The sequence below is a fragment of the Ursus arctos genome, unplaced genomic scaffold (genome assembly GCF_023065955.2).
Source record: "Ursus arctos isolate Adak ecotype North America unplaced genomic scaffold, UrsArc2.0 scaffold_10, whole genome shotgun sequence".
NCBI classification, from domain to species: domain Eukaryota; kingdom Metazoa; phylum Chordata; class Mammalia; order Carnivora; family Ursidae; genus Ursus; species Ursus arctos.
Genome location: NW_026622764.1, coordinates 74,207,690 through 74,220,556, shown reverse-complemented (window position 1 = coordinate 74,220,556; position 12,867 = coordinate 74,207,690). Strand labels below are relative to the sequence as shown.

General features: G+C 33.8%; 1 protein-coding gene across 4 annotated transcripts in view; it reads left to right on the top strand.

The window, feature by feature from the left end:
• Positions 1 to 12,867, top strand: part of SGCG (sarcoglycan gamma) — a 136,481-nt gene that overhangs the window by 101,271 nt on the left and 22,343 nt on the right. For all 4 annotated transcript variants that reach the window (XM_057309688.1, XM_044381690.3, XM_044381691.3 and 1 more), the window contains 2 exons: positions 638 to 757; positions 10,274 to 10,346. In XM_057309688.1, the coding sequence (XP_057165671.1) occupies positions 638 to 757; positions 10,274 to 10,346 (193 nt within the window). The remainder of the gene's footprint in view (positions 1 to 637; positions 758 to 10,273; positions 10,347 to 12,867) is intronic.

The following is a 12,867-nucleotide window of genomic DNA, read 5'->3' as shown; positions in this document are numbered from 1 at the left end:
GTTCTTCCTTGATGATATCTGTTTTCTCCAGGGGTAAGAGGTGAGGACCTCTCCTGAGGATAAGGGCAGAGGAGGGAATCTGAGTATGATTCATCTTCTCGGTTGACTTTGGCCATTGAAGTGAGCCATTCATAAAATGGTCTTTCACAAATCTCGTGTTTCCAGAATATAAAATCCTTAGTTGGCTAATACTTGAAAAATTACAAATTTAAATAATCTGAGTAGAAGAAATATGTTATTTTGGGCAAGTTGTAAACTTGAAAAAATTAACTTTTAGATGACTTATCCATTCGTATACTTGATCTAGATTGACGCATTTTTTTGGTTCTGTTTTTTTAATTTTTTTATTTGAGTATAGTTGACACACAGTGTTGCATTCGTTTCAGGTGTACAACATAGAGATTCAGCATCTTTATACATTATGCTTTGTAGATTAGCACATATTTGACACAATTTTAATACAGATTTAGGCTTAGAACTTAAAAAGTTTAATCACAGAATTAGAAAGAACTATTGGTAACAGATTTTATATATTTAGCAATTTGGTGTTGCTGGGTGACATGACATGTAAAAATAGAGATTTTGAAACTACATATAGTAAACCCTTCATAATAAACTGTTTTAATGAATTGTTCAGGTCCCAAAATGGTAGAGGTCCAGAGTCAACAGTTTCAGATCAACTCCAAGGATGGCAAGCCACTGTTTACTGTCGATGAAAAGGAAGTTGTGGTTGGTACTGATAAACTTCGAGTAACTGGTATGTGATAACTTTTTTTAATTGAGATATAATGAACATATAATATTACATTCGTTTCAGGTATACAACATAATGATTTGATATCTGTATCCATTGTGAAATGATCACCACAGTAAATCTAGTTAACATCAATCACCACACATAGTTACAGATTTTTTTTTCTTGTGAGGAGAACTTTTATTTTTTTTTATTTTAATTGCGGTGTAGTTAACATACAGTGTTATATTAGTTTCAAGATCTATTCTTTTAGGAACTTACAAATATGCAATACAGCATTATTAACTATAGTCACCATGTTGTACATGACATCCCCAGGACTTATTTTATAACTAGAAGTTTGTACCTTTTGACCCCCTTTACCCACTTTGCCCAGCTCCACCCTCTGCCTCTGGCAACCACCAATCTGTTCTCTGTATCTGTGAGTTTGACTTCTTTTTTATATTCCACATGTAAGTGAGATCACACAGTATTTGTCTTTCTCTGGCTTATTCCACTTAGCATAATGCCCTCATAGTCTATCCATAGTTGCAAATGGCAAGATTTCCTTCTTTTTATGGCTAATATTCCTTTGCTTATATAAATATCACATTTTCTTTATCCATTTATATGTAGTTACTCTTGTAGTAACAATATTCCATAGAATACACTTCTACAAAAGCATGCTTTTCTTTTGGCAAGTTTACTCTGGAATTTTTCAGGCAGGTAAGAAAAAGCAGTTTGAATTTGTTGACTCTTCTTCATGGCATTTTTTAAAAAATTCTTGATACTCTCCTAGAAGAATGAAATCCTCCTCACAGATCTTTGCTCACTCTTTTCTTCCACCATATTGTAACCCTTTATCTCTTTCCAATTGGTGTAACTTATCAGAAATTCCTCTAGTATCTCTTTCCCAAATGCCTTTTGCAAGAGAATCTTCTTCCAAGTGTCTTTTATTCTTATTGAATGAGGCACTTGGAGTCCCTCTATCTCTATAAAAACTTATTTCTCTTGGAAATAAAGACTGGATGGGGATCTGATAGAAATCACTTTTAGGACTGAAAAGAAGTTTTGTGAAAAAAAAATGTCCAGAACATGTTTGAAATGTACTTGCTAAGCTTCTGTCAAGATTATAAAACATTAGAAAGCAGATACCTGTTAAATTGATCCCAGTACTTTTCTGTACTATTCTGAAAACCAATGGCAACTTTATTCTTTCACACGGTATTACCAATACTCATAAATAAAAACTGGCTTAAGAAGTATGTTATCTGGCTTAAGAAGTATGTTATGCTGGACTAATAAATCATTGAACATTATATCAAAAACTAATGATGTACTATACCTTGGCTAATTGAATTTAAATTAAAAAAAGACTCAATCTTCATAAAAAGTTTTATGTGATATATAATTCCTAACAAAACAAAATATAAGAATCATTACCTGTGTTGCAACATAACTAAGGCAGTAGGATCTGTTATTTTCTTACTAAAATAAAGGACACTAAGAATCTATTTAAAGGAAATTGATCATTTTCTTAAAAAAAAATGGCTAGCTGGCCCAGCAGTTTTGGTCATCAGAAATCTATTGCATCACACAAAGCTTATTGGCTTTCTAGATCTAGACTCTATTCCTATCTCAACAATTACTAGCCAACATGACCACAGCAACTTCATCTCTTTTGGCTGCTTCCCCACTTTTAAAAGTGGATTGATGAGGTCTACTGTACTAGTGTTACTGAATTAAGTGGATTAGTATATGCAGAGGACAGCAGAGGTCTTGATAAAGTGTTATTGCACTGCAGGGCAATGAAATCTGTAGGGGAAAGTCTAAGAAACAGGACAGATTGCTACAAACCCAAGCCATCCTACACAGGGCATTCCTTCAGTGAAACTTTTCATTGCCTAAGGCTCCTTCCAGACCTTGATGCTAATTTTAGTGGAACAGGTGAGAAAAGTTGATAAGCAACTGTATTATTTATTACCTGCATGTATGTATCAGAATCATCTGGAGGGCTTATCCCTAGAGTTTCTGATTCAGTAGGTCTGGAATGGGACATGAGAATCTGCATTTCTTATAAGTTCTCAGATGAGTGCTAGGGACCTGGAGAATCAGACTTGCCAGCGACTGAAAGAAGTGAAAATGAACAAAGAGGATGACTTGAAAGGTACTTCAAAGACCAACAATTTTGCTATCCCAAGATTAAAATATTCACCTTTGGGAAGATTGCCAGTGCCATGGATTTGACTGTTACGGTGGTTTTACTGCATATGTTAAAAATCACGTACGATTTCATATTGTGCCACTGTGGTAGGCAGGATTCTAAGAATGATCCCCAATGACCTCTGCCATTATAAAGTTCCCTTACCTCTGAGCATGGAAGGAATCTGTGAATATGGTGAGATATCGCTTCCATGATTATGTTATTTCTGTGGCAAAAGGAGTCTGTCCATCTGAGGATTCATTCTCAACGATCTACTCTAATCACATGGGCTTTATAAGCAGAGGGTATTCTCTGGCTGGTAGTACAAAGGGAAATCAGAGAAATTTGAAGTGCAAAAACGATTTTTTCTCTGTTGCTATATGAAGATGGAGGACAAGAAATGTGATGGCTTCTAGAATCTTAGGCACTAGACTGACAGCAAGAAAATCGTGCCTCACCCCTAAAACCACAGGGAACCGTATTCTGCCAATAATCTGACAATGTTTGGAACCAGATTCTTACCCAGACACTCCAGAAAAGAGCCCCGCATGGCTGACACTTTGATTTTGGCCTTGTGGTACCCTGAGCATAAAATCCAGCTAAGCCCACTGAGTAGGATTTCTGACCTAGAGAACTACGAGCTAACAAGTGGTTACTGTTTTAAGCATTTAAGTTTGTCATAATTTGTGACACAGAAAATTAATACAGCCATCACACATTCCAGCTGTTGGAAAAATTGCACTAAAAAACAAAACTTGATTTATTCTTTGTTCATTTTATATGATTTCATAGTTGCTATAATTATAACTAAGTTTTGCTAAATATAAAATACAATAAGAATATTTTTATAAACTTAAATTTTTAAAGATAAATTTCCATTAAAGCTTTTTTCCACTACTTACTATAAAAGTTTGGTCTTGATTTAAATGGATTGACTCCAAGTAGCCTTTGGAGTTTCTTGGAGCAGAAGCAGCAGCAGTTGAGAGCCAAGGATAGAAGACTTGATAAGAGAGATACAGCCAGTTTCACTCTGGGGACTGGGAAAGAAAATTAAATGCTTTGCTTCACTTTTCTCCTTCCTGGTTACTTACATAACTGCCCTAAGCATGAGATGTAAGAGGAGGGATCAAGCAGCTCTTTTTTTTAAGGTGGTGAACTCCAAATTCTTGACTTGTGCTAAGTCCTAATCTTGACTCTTGCATAAATAAATGTTTTCTTGTCATTATCTTTGTCTTAAGTACTCAAAGGATAAAATGAAACCTCTTTAATTCTTAAGCAGATTACATTTGCAGATGATATGACTTGTATGTAGAAAATCCCTTAAAGATTCAACCAAAAAACTGCTAGAGCTAATCAGCAATTTCAGTAAAGTTGCAAGATATAAAATCAACATGCAACAATCAGTTGAACCTCTATACACTGATAACGAAACATCTGAAAAAGAAATAAAACTATCCTGTTCACAATAGCATCAAAAATAATTTAAAAAATGAATAAATTTAGCCAAGGGACTAAAAGATCTATACAATGAAAGCTACCAGACTTTGTTGAAAGAAATTGAAGAAGGCACAAACAAATGGAAAGTCATCCCATATTCACGGATCAAAAGAATCAATAATGTGAAAATGTCCATACTACTCTAAGCCATCTATAGATTCAACTCAATCCTTGCCAATATACCAATGACATTCTTCACAGAAATATAAAAAAACAGTTCTGAACCATAGAAGATCCCTAATAGCCAAAGCAATCTTGAGGGGAAAAAACAAAGCTGGAAGTATCACACTGATTTCAAACTGTACTACAAAGCTGTAGTAAGAAAAACAGTATGGTACTGGCATACCATAATAAATACAAAATAAATACATAGACCAATAGAACAGAATTGAGACCCCAGAACTAAACCCCCACGTATACAGTCAACTAATATTCAAAAAGGGAGCCAAGAACACCCAATAGGGAAAGGATGGTGTTGGGAAAGCTGGATAAATAGATGCAGAACAGTGAATTTGATATCTGTCTTACGCCGCTCACAAAAACTAACTCAAAATGGATCCAACACATGAACATAAGAGCTGATGTTGTACAACTCCTTGAAGAAAAACATAGAGAAGATTCTCAACACTACGCTTGGCAATGATTTTTTGGACATGACACCAAAAGCACAAACAGCAAAAGCAAAACCCAACAAAAGGGGCTATGTAAAACTTAAGGCTTCTGCACAGTAAAATAAACAAATAAAATGAAAAACCAACCTACAAAGTGGGGGAAAGTTTTACAAACCATGTATCAGGTAAGGGGTTAATAGCTAAAGTATATAAAGAACTCATAAAAGTGAATAACAGTGAGAATAACAAAAACCTCATACAACTCAAAAATAAACCAAAAAACTCCAGATTTTAAAATGGGCAAAGGCACTATATAGACATTTTTCCAAGAAGACATCCAAATTTCCAAAAGGTACATGAAAAAATGTTCAACACCATTACTCATCTGGGAAATGCAAATCAAAACCATAATGCAATATCACCTTACATCTGTTAGAATGGCTTTTATCAAGAAAATAAGAGATAACCTGTGTTGGTAAGGATGTGGAGAAAAGGTTGTGCACTGTTGGTGGGAAGGTAAATTGTCTCAACCGCTGTGGAAAACAGTACTGAGGTTCCTCAAAAATTAAAAATAGATCTATTATATTATCCGGCAATTCCATTTCTGGATATATACCCAAAGGAAATAAAAACAGGATATTAAAGAGATATTACATCCTGTCCCCATATACACTCCCATGTTTATTGCAACATTATTCACAATAGACAAGATACGGAGACAATTTAAGTGCCCATCAATAGATGAATGGACAAAAATGTGGTATGTATATACAATTGAATATAATTCAGTCGTGAGAAAGAAAGCTATCCCGCCATTTGCAACAAAATGGATAGATCTTGAACACATTATGCTAAGTGAGGTAAGTCAGAGAAAAACAAATACTGTATGGTATCACTTATATGTGGACTCTAAAAAGGCCAAACTCATAAAAACAAAGAATAAAACAGTAGTTACCAGGGGATGGGCATGGGGATAGGACAGATGTATTTGAGGGTACAGATTTGCAACAAGTAGTAAATAAGCTCTAAAGAGCTAATGCACAGTGTAATGAATATAGAAAACATCATTGTATAATAGTCATCAAAACTGCCAAGATACTAGAACTTAATTATTGCACTCACCAAAAAGAAAGGACCATTCTGTAACATGATAGAGATGCTAATTATCACTACAATGACAATTATAATATATAAACGTATCAAATCAACATGTTCTACACCTTACATTTACACTGTGTTAATGTCAAATATATTTCAATAAAATAGAATTCTTTAAAAAGTCTTAACTTCCATTTAGACTTTAATCAGACTAGCTAGGAAACTGAAGAATTGTTTTTAAATCATATTTATAGAGGAAATTAAATAATTTCACCAACTCACTTTGAAATTGACCAAGGCCTTTAAGCAGTCTCATTTTCCCCTCTAAAAATAGAATTGGTCACCAAGTAAACAGAGTTAGCATGCCCCCTTTGTTAGCTGCAATTATAGAACATATTACTGGAGTAGCATCAAAATTTCATCTTAAAAAAAAATTTATACCATTGCCAGAATGGACTTCTGGCAGAAAACATACTTTAATTCCTTGGCAGTGATTTGCTAGGCTGGGTTCATTCCCCAACATTTATTAAGAAAAACATATCCTGTAATGTTATCCAATTTCCCTTGAGGAAAACAAGATTTAATGATAAGCCAGTTCAACTTCTTTGCACCTGTGCAGCTAAGCAGGCTTACATGAAGTCAGAAGTGATGGAGTAGAAATGCTGGAGTCACTCACAAAGCCACTGACAAAAGAGGATCTGGAGAGTAAGATCTCAACAGCTGAAAAAGTGAACATAAACAAAGGTAATAAGTCCAGGTCCCTTAAAAAGACACTTGACAGATTATCTAGAAGATGGTAAGAGATTACCATATGCTTTAAGAACATACCCAAGATCTCCAAACACTTTGTAATGAAGCTCTGTGAACAGTTGATGACCTGGCCCATTGGTTAACAATCTTATGCAGAAAGGAACAAAAGACCCAATTAAATCTGGCTTAAATGATAAGAATATATATTATCTTCCATGAGAAGTCTGGAGGCAGGGTAGCTCCAGTTTGATTAATTCAGTGGTCCAGTAATATTTGCTCCAGAAGCTTTGCTTCTCTTAACTGTCAACATTCCCCTTTTAATTGCAATATGGTTCCAACAATCCTAAGCATCACTTCCCTGGGGGTTGACTTCTTTAAACTTATAGAAGAGGACCTTGATGGCCTCTTTAAATTACCCTTCCAACCTAAATTCTCCTCATAGTAAATGATTTACATGTCTCTTGAAAGTGAGGTTTGGCTGGGATTATTTTTTTTAACACAGTCTAATGACTTTGGTTTTTAATGAGGAGTTTAAAACATTACATTCATTTTGATAGCTGCTCTATTTGAGCTTATCTATGTCTCTTATTTCATGATTTTTATTTTTTTAATCATATTGAATTTAAATCTGCAACAAGCCTGGTATAAGGGGAGATACAGAGAAACCAGTTCACGCATGTACTAGTTGGCCATTATAAGGATTTAGGATTTGTTTTAAATGCAATGGAAGATCATTGAATTATTTCAAACAGGATGCTCTTTGATTTGCTCCACATTTTAAGATCAATATGATCATTATAAGGGAGGATTGATTGCTTTGGGGAAAGAGAGGAAACAGTAAGACCAGTTAAGAGGATGTCAACTGTAGTTCAGGCAATATCTATTGCCTGGTGACCTGGACTGGGTGATAACAATGATCATTGAGGGAAGATAATGATTCCAAATTAAGAACTGACAACCTCTATGACATTGGCTACAGCAACCTTTTTCATGACACATCTCCAAAGGCAAGAGAAACAAAAGATAAAATGAACTTGTGGGACTTCCTCAAGATAAAAAGCTTCTGCACAGCCAAGGAAACAGTCAAAAAAACTAAGAGGCAGCCCACGGAATGGGAGAAGATATTTGCAAATGACCTACAGATAAAAGACTGGTATCCAAGATCTACAAAGAACTTCTCAAACTCAATACACAAGAAACAAATAAACAAATCAAAAAATGGGCAGAAGATATGAATAGACACTTTTCCAGTGAAGGCATACAAATGGCTAACAGACACAAGAAAAAAATGTTCAAAATCATTAGCCATCAGGGAAATTCGAATCAAAACCACAGTGAGATACCACCTTATGCCAGTTAGAATGGCAAAAATTGACAAGGCAAGAAACAACAAATGTTGGAGAGGATGTGGAGAAAGGGGATCCCTCCTACATTGTTGGTAGGAATGCAAGTTGGTACAGCCACTCTGGAAAACAGTGTGGAGGTCCCTTAAAAAGTTAAAAATTGAACTACCCTATGATCCAGCAATTGTACTACTGGGTATCTACCCCAAAAATACAGAGGTAGTGAAGAGAAGGGCCACATGCACCCCAATGTTAATAGCAGTATTGTCCACAATAGCTAACTCGTGGAAGGAGCCAAGATGCCCTTCAACAGATGACTGGATTGAGAAGATGTGGTCCATATATACAATGGAATATTACTCAGCTATCAGAAAGAACGATTTCTCAACATTTGCTGCAACATGGATGGGACTGGAGGAGATTATGCTAAGTGAAATAAGTCAAGCAGAGAAAGACAATTATCATATGGTTTCACTCATTTATGGAATATAAGAAATAGGAAGATTGGTAGGAGAAGGAAGGGAAGAATGAAAGGGGGGTAAACAGAAGGGGGAATGAACCATGAGAGACTGTAGACTCTGGGAACAAACGGAGGGCTTCAGAGGGGAGGGGGATGGGGGATTGGGATAGGCCGGTGATGGGTGTTAAGGAGGGCACATATTGCACAGTGCACTGGGTGTTATATGCAAGTAATGAATCATGGAACATTGCATCAAGAACTGGAGATGTACTGTATGGTGACTATTATAACAAAATAAATATTATTAAAAATACATATAAGGAAATGAACAGGAAAATAAAGGTTAAACAAGTAAACTTAAAAAAAAAGAATTATATAAAATTTTTAAAATGTGTGTGGACACATATATGTACCCCTATGTTCACATATTCACTCACTTCAATGTGTGTATATTTTGCTATGAAAAATTGATAAAATATTTTAAACAAAGTGTATTTGTTTAAATTTTAGACTTACATATGTATGCATTCAAAGAGAAAAGGATATAATTTTTTTTGTCTTACAGAGGTTTATTTACATAGATCTTCAGTTAATGAAAGGTGATATCAAATATCTGTGGTACATAAAGTATTGATTATATTTTTATTGATTACATGTGGTTACTTTTTCTTTAGAGTAACCATATTTAAAATATATTGGAAATTATTTACTTGTAACTTGAATCTCATAATAAAAACATCTGATGACAAAAAAAAGTTAACATTATTAGATGGCTTTTTTATTATTATACTTTCCTTATACAATTAATATTTATACAGGATCATATTATAGTTATTTAAGTGTGTTATTTATATAATGATATTTTATTATGGAACTTTTTCCCTGTCTAAAATTTAGATTATATGACCCCAAACAATATAGTCTATTTTCTACAAGAAACAGTTGTTACACCAATTATATATTTTCATATAATCATAGTTGGGAATATTAAATATGAATGCATACATAAAGGAAATATAGTTATACTAAAAAGCAATGATTTATTATTTTATGAAGCCATTTATGAAGCATCTATTTTAATATATGCAAATAGATTCTGAGGAATATTTATTTTGAGGCCAAATAGTAATAATAGAAGTAAGTTCATATAATTTGAACATTGACAATTCCAATGATAGAGAAATTGCTGCTCTTATTTAACAATAATATGTATCAGTTTATAGGCTTTGTGTCTGTCTTGTACTTATGTGCATTACAATGATCATATGTCACTATAATATCACTAAACGGCTCTGTTAAGTAATTGTCATACATTTAAAAACCAGTTACAGAGTTATAGTACCTTCTAAAAGAGTGCCACTGACGCTCTTAGAATTATTTCAGCTCACTGGAACAGTTAAAAAGTCCTGTACATTAATTTCTATACGTCAACTACATTTTCTTTCCCACATCTGTAAGCAGCAAGATCAGCAACAAGATCAAAATCTACTTGTGCTTTAATATATAGACTAAGTGTTTAATTAGTCTGATGTCATTTGTTTTACTTTTGTAAAGTGATGCATCTTTGGCTTCGTTTAGGGCCTGAAGGTGCTCTTTTTGAACATTCAGTGGAGACCCCCCTTGTGAGAGCCGACCCATTTCAGGACCTGAGGTAAGAATTTTGTTCAAACATAAACTCTCTTATGGAAGATACCCGGATATGTGCTGGAATAATATTTTAGCAGTCATTACCAGATCGTGGTAATTAATTCCATTAATTAATTGTCTTTATTCTCATCATGTTCTACTTATTAACTAGTCATCACTTACTAAAATCCAAAGGGAGTAAAAAGTCCCACTGATTCCCTGTGTTTAATCCACCCAACACAGAAAATTTGCCATCTTAACCACTTTTAAGTATACAGTTCAGAAGTATTAAGTACATTTCCACTGTTGTACAATCATCACCACCCTCCATCTCCAGAATTCTTTTCATTTTGCAAAACTAATACTCTGTGGCCAGTAAACAGTTCTCCTCTCACCTCTACCAACCCCTGGAAACCACCATTCTACTTTCTGTCTCCACAAATTTGACAACTCGAGGCATTTGTACTCTGTGACTGGCTCATTTCACTTGGCATAATGTCCACAACCTTTGTTATATCTTTACATAATGTCAGAATATATAAAATCACCTAGTACCAGATTGTAAATGTATTCTTTATGAGTCTCTGTGTGCCTGTGTGTACTTCACTTTATTCATGTACTACTGAATGAAATTTATTGCTGTAACAGTTTATTCCAATATTATATCTGTATTTTATAACAAAATCAAATACTATTTTTTAAAACAAGTGCCTGAAGTCTAAGGTATCACTTAAAATTACATTCAGTGTTTGAACTTGAAATACATGCATAACAATTAACATCCTAATATATTATGTATAATAGAGGAAATTAAGTATAGTAAGAGTCCCAGCTTTACCCAGAGAAGCCTTATGACCTTGGGCAAACTAACCTTTTGAATCTATTTTTCTCATCTATAAAATGTTGATAGTAATGCATATCTCAGTGTATTCTGGGAAAGATTTAATTAGCTATTAGGTTAAAAATATTTCGTAAACTGAAAGTTGAGTACAAATAATCATTTTTATTATCATTATTATACCAAGTAAATAATCACACTAAATGAAATAAAAGTTAGGAAATTAGCATTTCTCTTATCCTTAATATCTAATTAAATATTAATCAAAAGCAAATGAGGGTTCAGTTTATTTTACCCTCTTAGAGAACATTTGCAGCATGAAAATAAATTGTGACTCTAATTATTATAGAAGAATTTCACTAATTTTGATAAAGGATCCTAAGATCAATATTACGGAATTATTATAGTTAGAGAAGAACAACATTTTACTTTTCTAGGATAGAAAAATGATTCAATATCTTTAAAAATAATCCCATTAAAACCAATCTGAAATTATAAAATAATATAAACTGTAGAGATGCCAGACTCCTTTTTGCAGTAATTTACTTCACTGTTTTAAAATATATGGATCTCAAAATTAAACCAGTTATTTTGTGTTGTCCTGCCAAGGCATAATCTGCTGGTTATACAGCAGGCTTTTGCTAAAAAAGAAATGGCAGGAGAGTATCCTCCTGCTTTCTAAAAGCTGATACTAAGCGGGGGAGGATCATAACCCAGGTGTTACAGGCAAAGTGATTAAGAAAATAATGAAATTGCAAGAAATTCCTGGAGGAATGAGGTGAAGATGGAAGGCATGAACTGACAAGCACTTAATGTCTTCAACTGCCAGGATCTGTACATGGTCCCATGATTTTTCTCATTTAATCATCAACTCTAAAATGACAGTGTTTAAAAATAAGCAACTTTATTTCCATTGTATAAAAGACGAAAACCGAGATTTAGATAGCGGCCTATTCTAAGTAAAGATTAAAAAGTAGCCTACTGTATGGTGACTAACATAATATAATATATATAATATATAATTATAATATAATATAATAATAATATACAATATATATAATAATTAATAATATATATAATTAATATATATATATGCAGGTAAATCCCCTGCAACCCAACATAATATAATATATATAATTTTTTTATTATTATAAAAAAAAGTCGGGGCGCCTGGGTAGCGCAGTCATTAAGCGTCTGCCTTCGGCTCAGGGCGTGATCCCGGCTTTCCAGAATCGAGTCACACATCGGGCTCCTCCTCTGGGAGCCTGCTTCTTCCTCTCCCACTCCCCTGCTGTGTTCTCTCTCTTGCTGGCTGTCTGTCACATAAATAAATAAAATCTTTAAAAATAAATAAATTAAATAAATAAATAAATAAATAAATAAATAAATTTTTAAAAGTAGCCTAAATAAATAAATAAATAATAAAAAGTAGCCAACGGATGATTCAAATTCAGCTCTGACTCCAAAGTCCATGTTCATTTGGGTGTATTCTCTCCACCACCTAAGTGGACCCTTGAGTGATTTATTCTTTGATTTACGACCAGACTCCTCTAAATGATTATATGATATTCACATTTTCTTCTGTAAATTCTTACCATAAAGTGTCTTGCACTTTATATTTTTGAGTCCAGTACCATTACTATTCCTGGCCTGAGTAAAGTGAAAATAATTCTAGAATATCCTGAAAACAATGAATGCGGAGTGGATT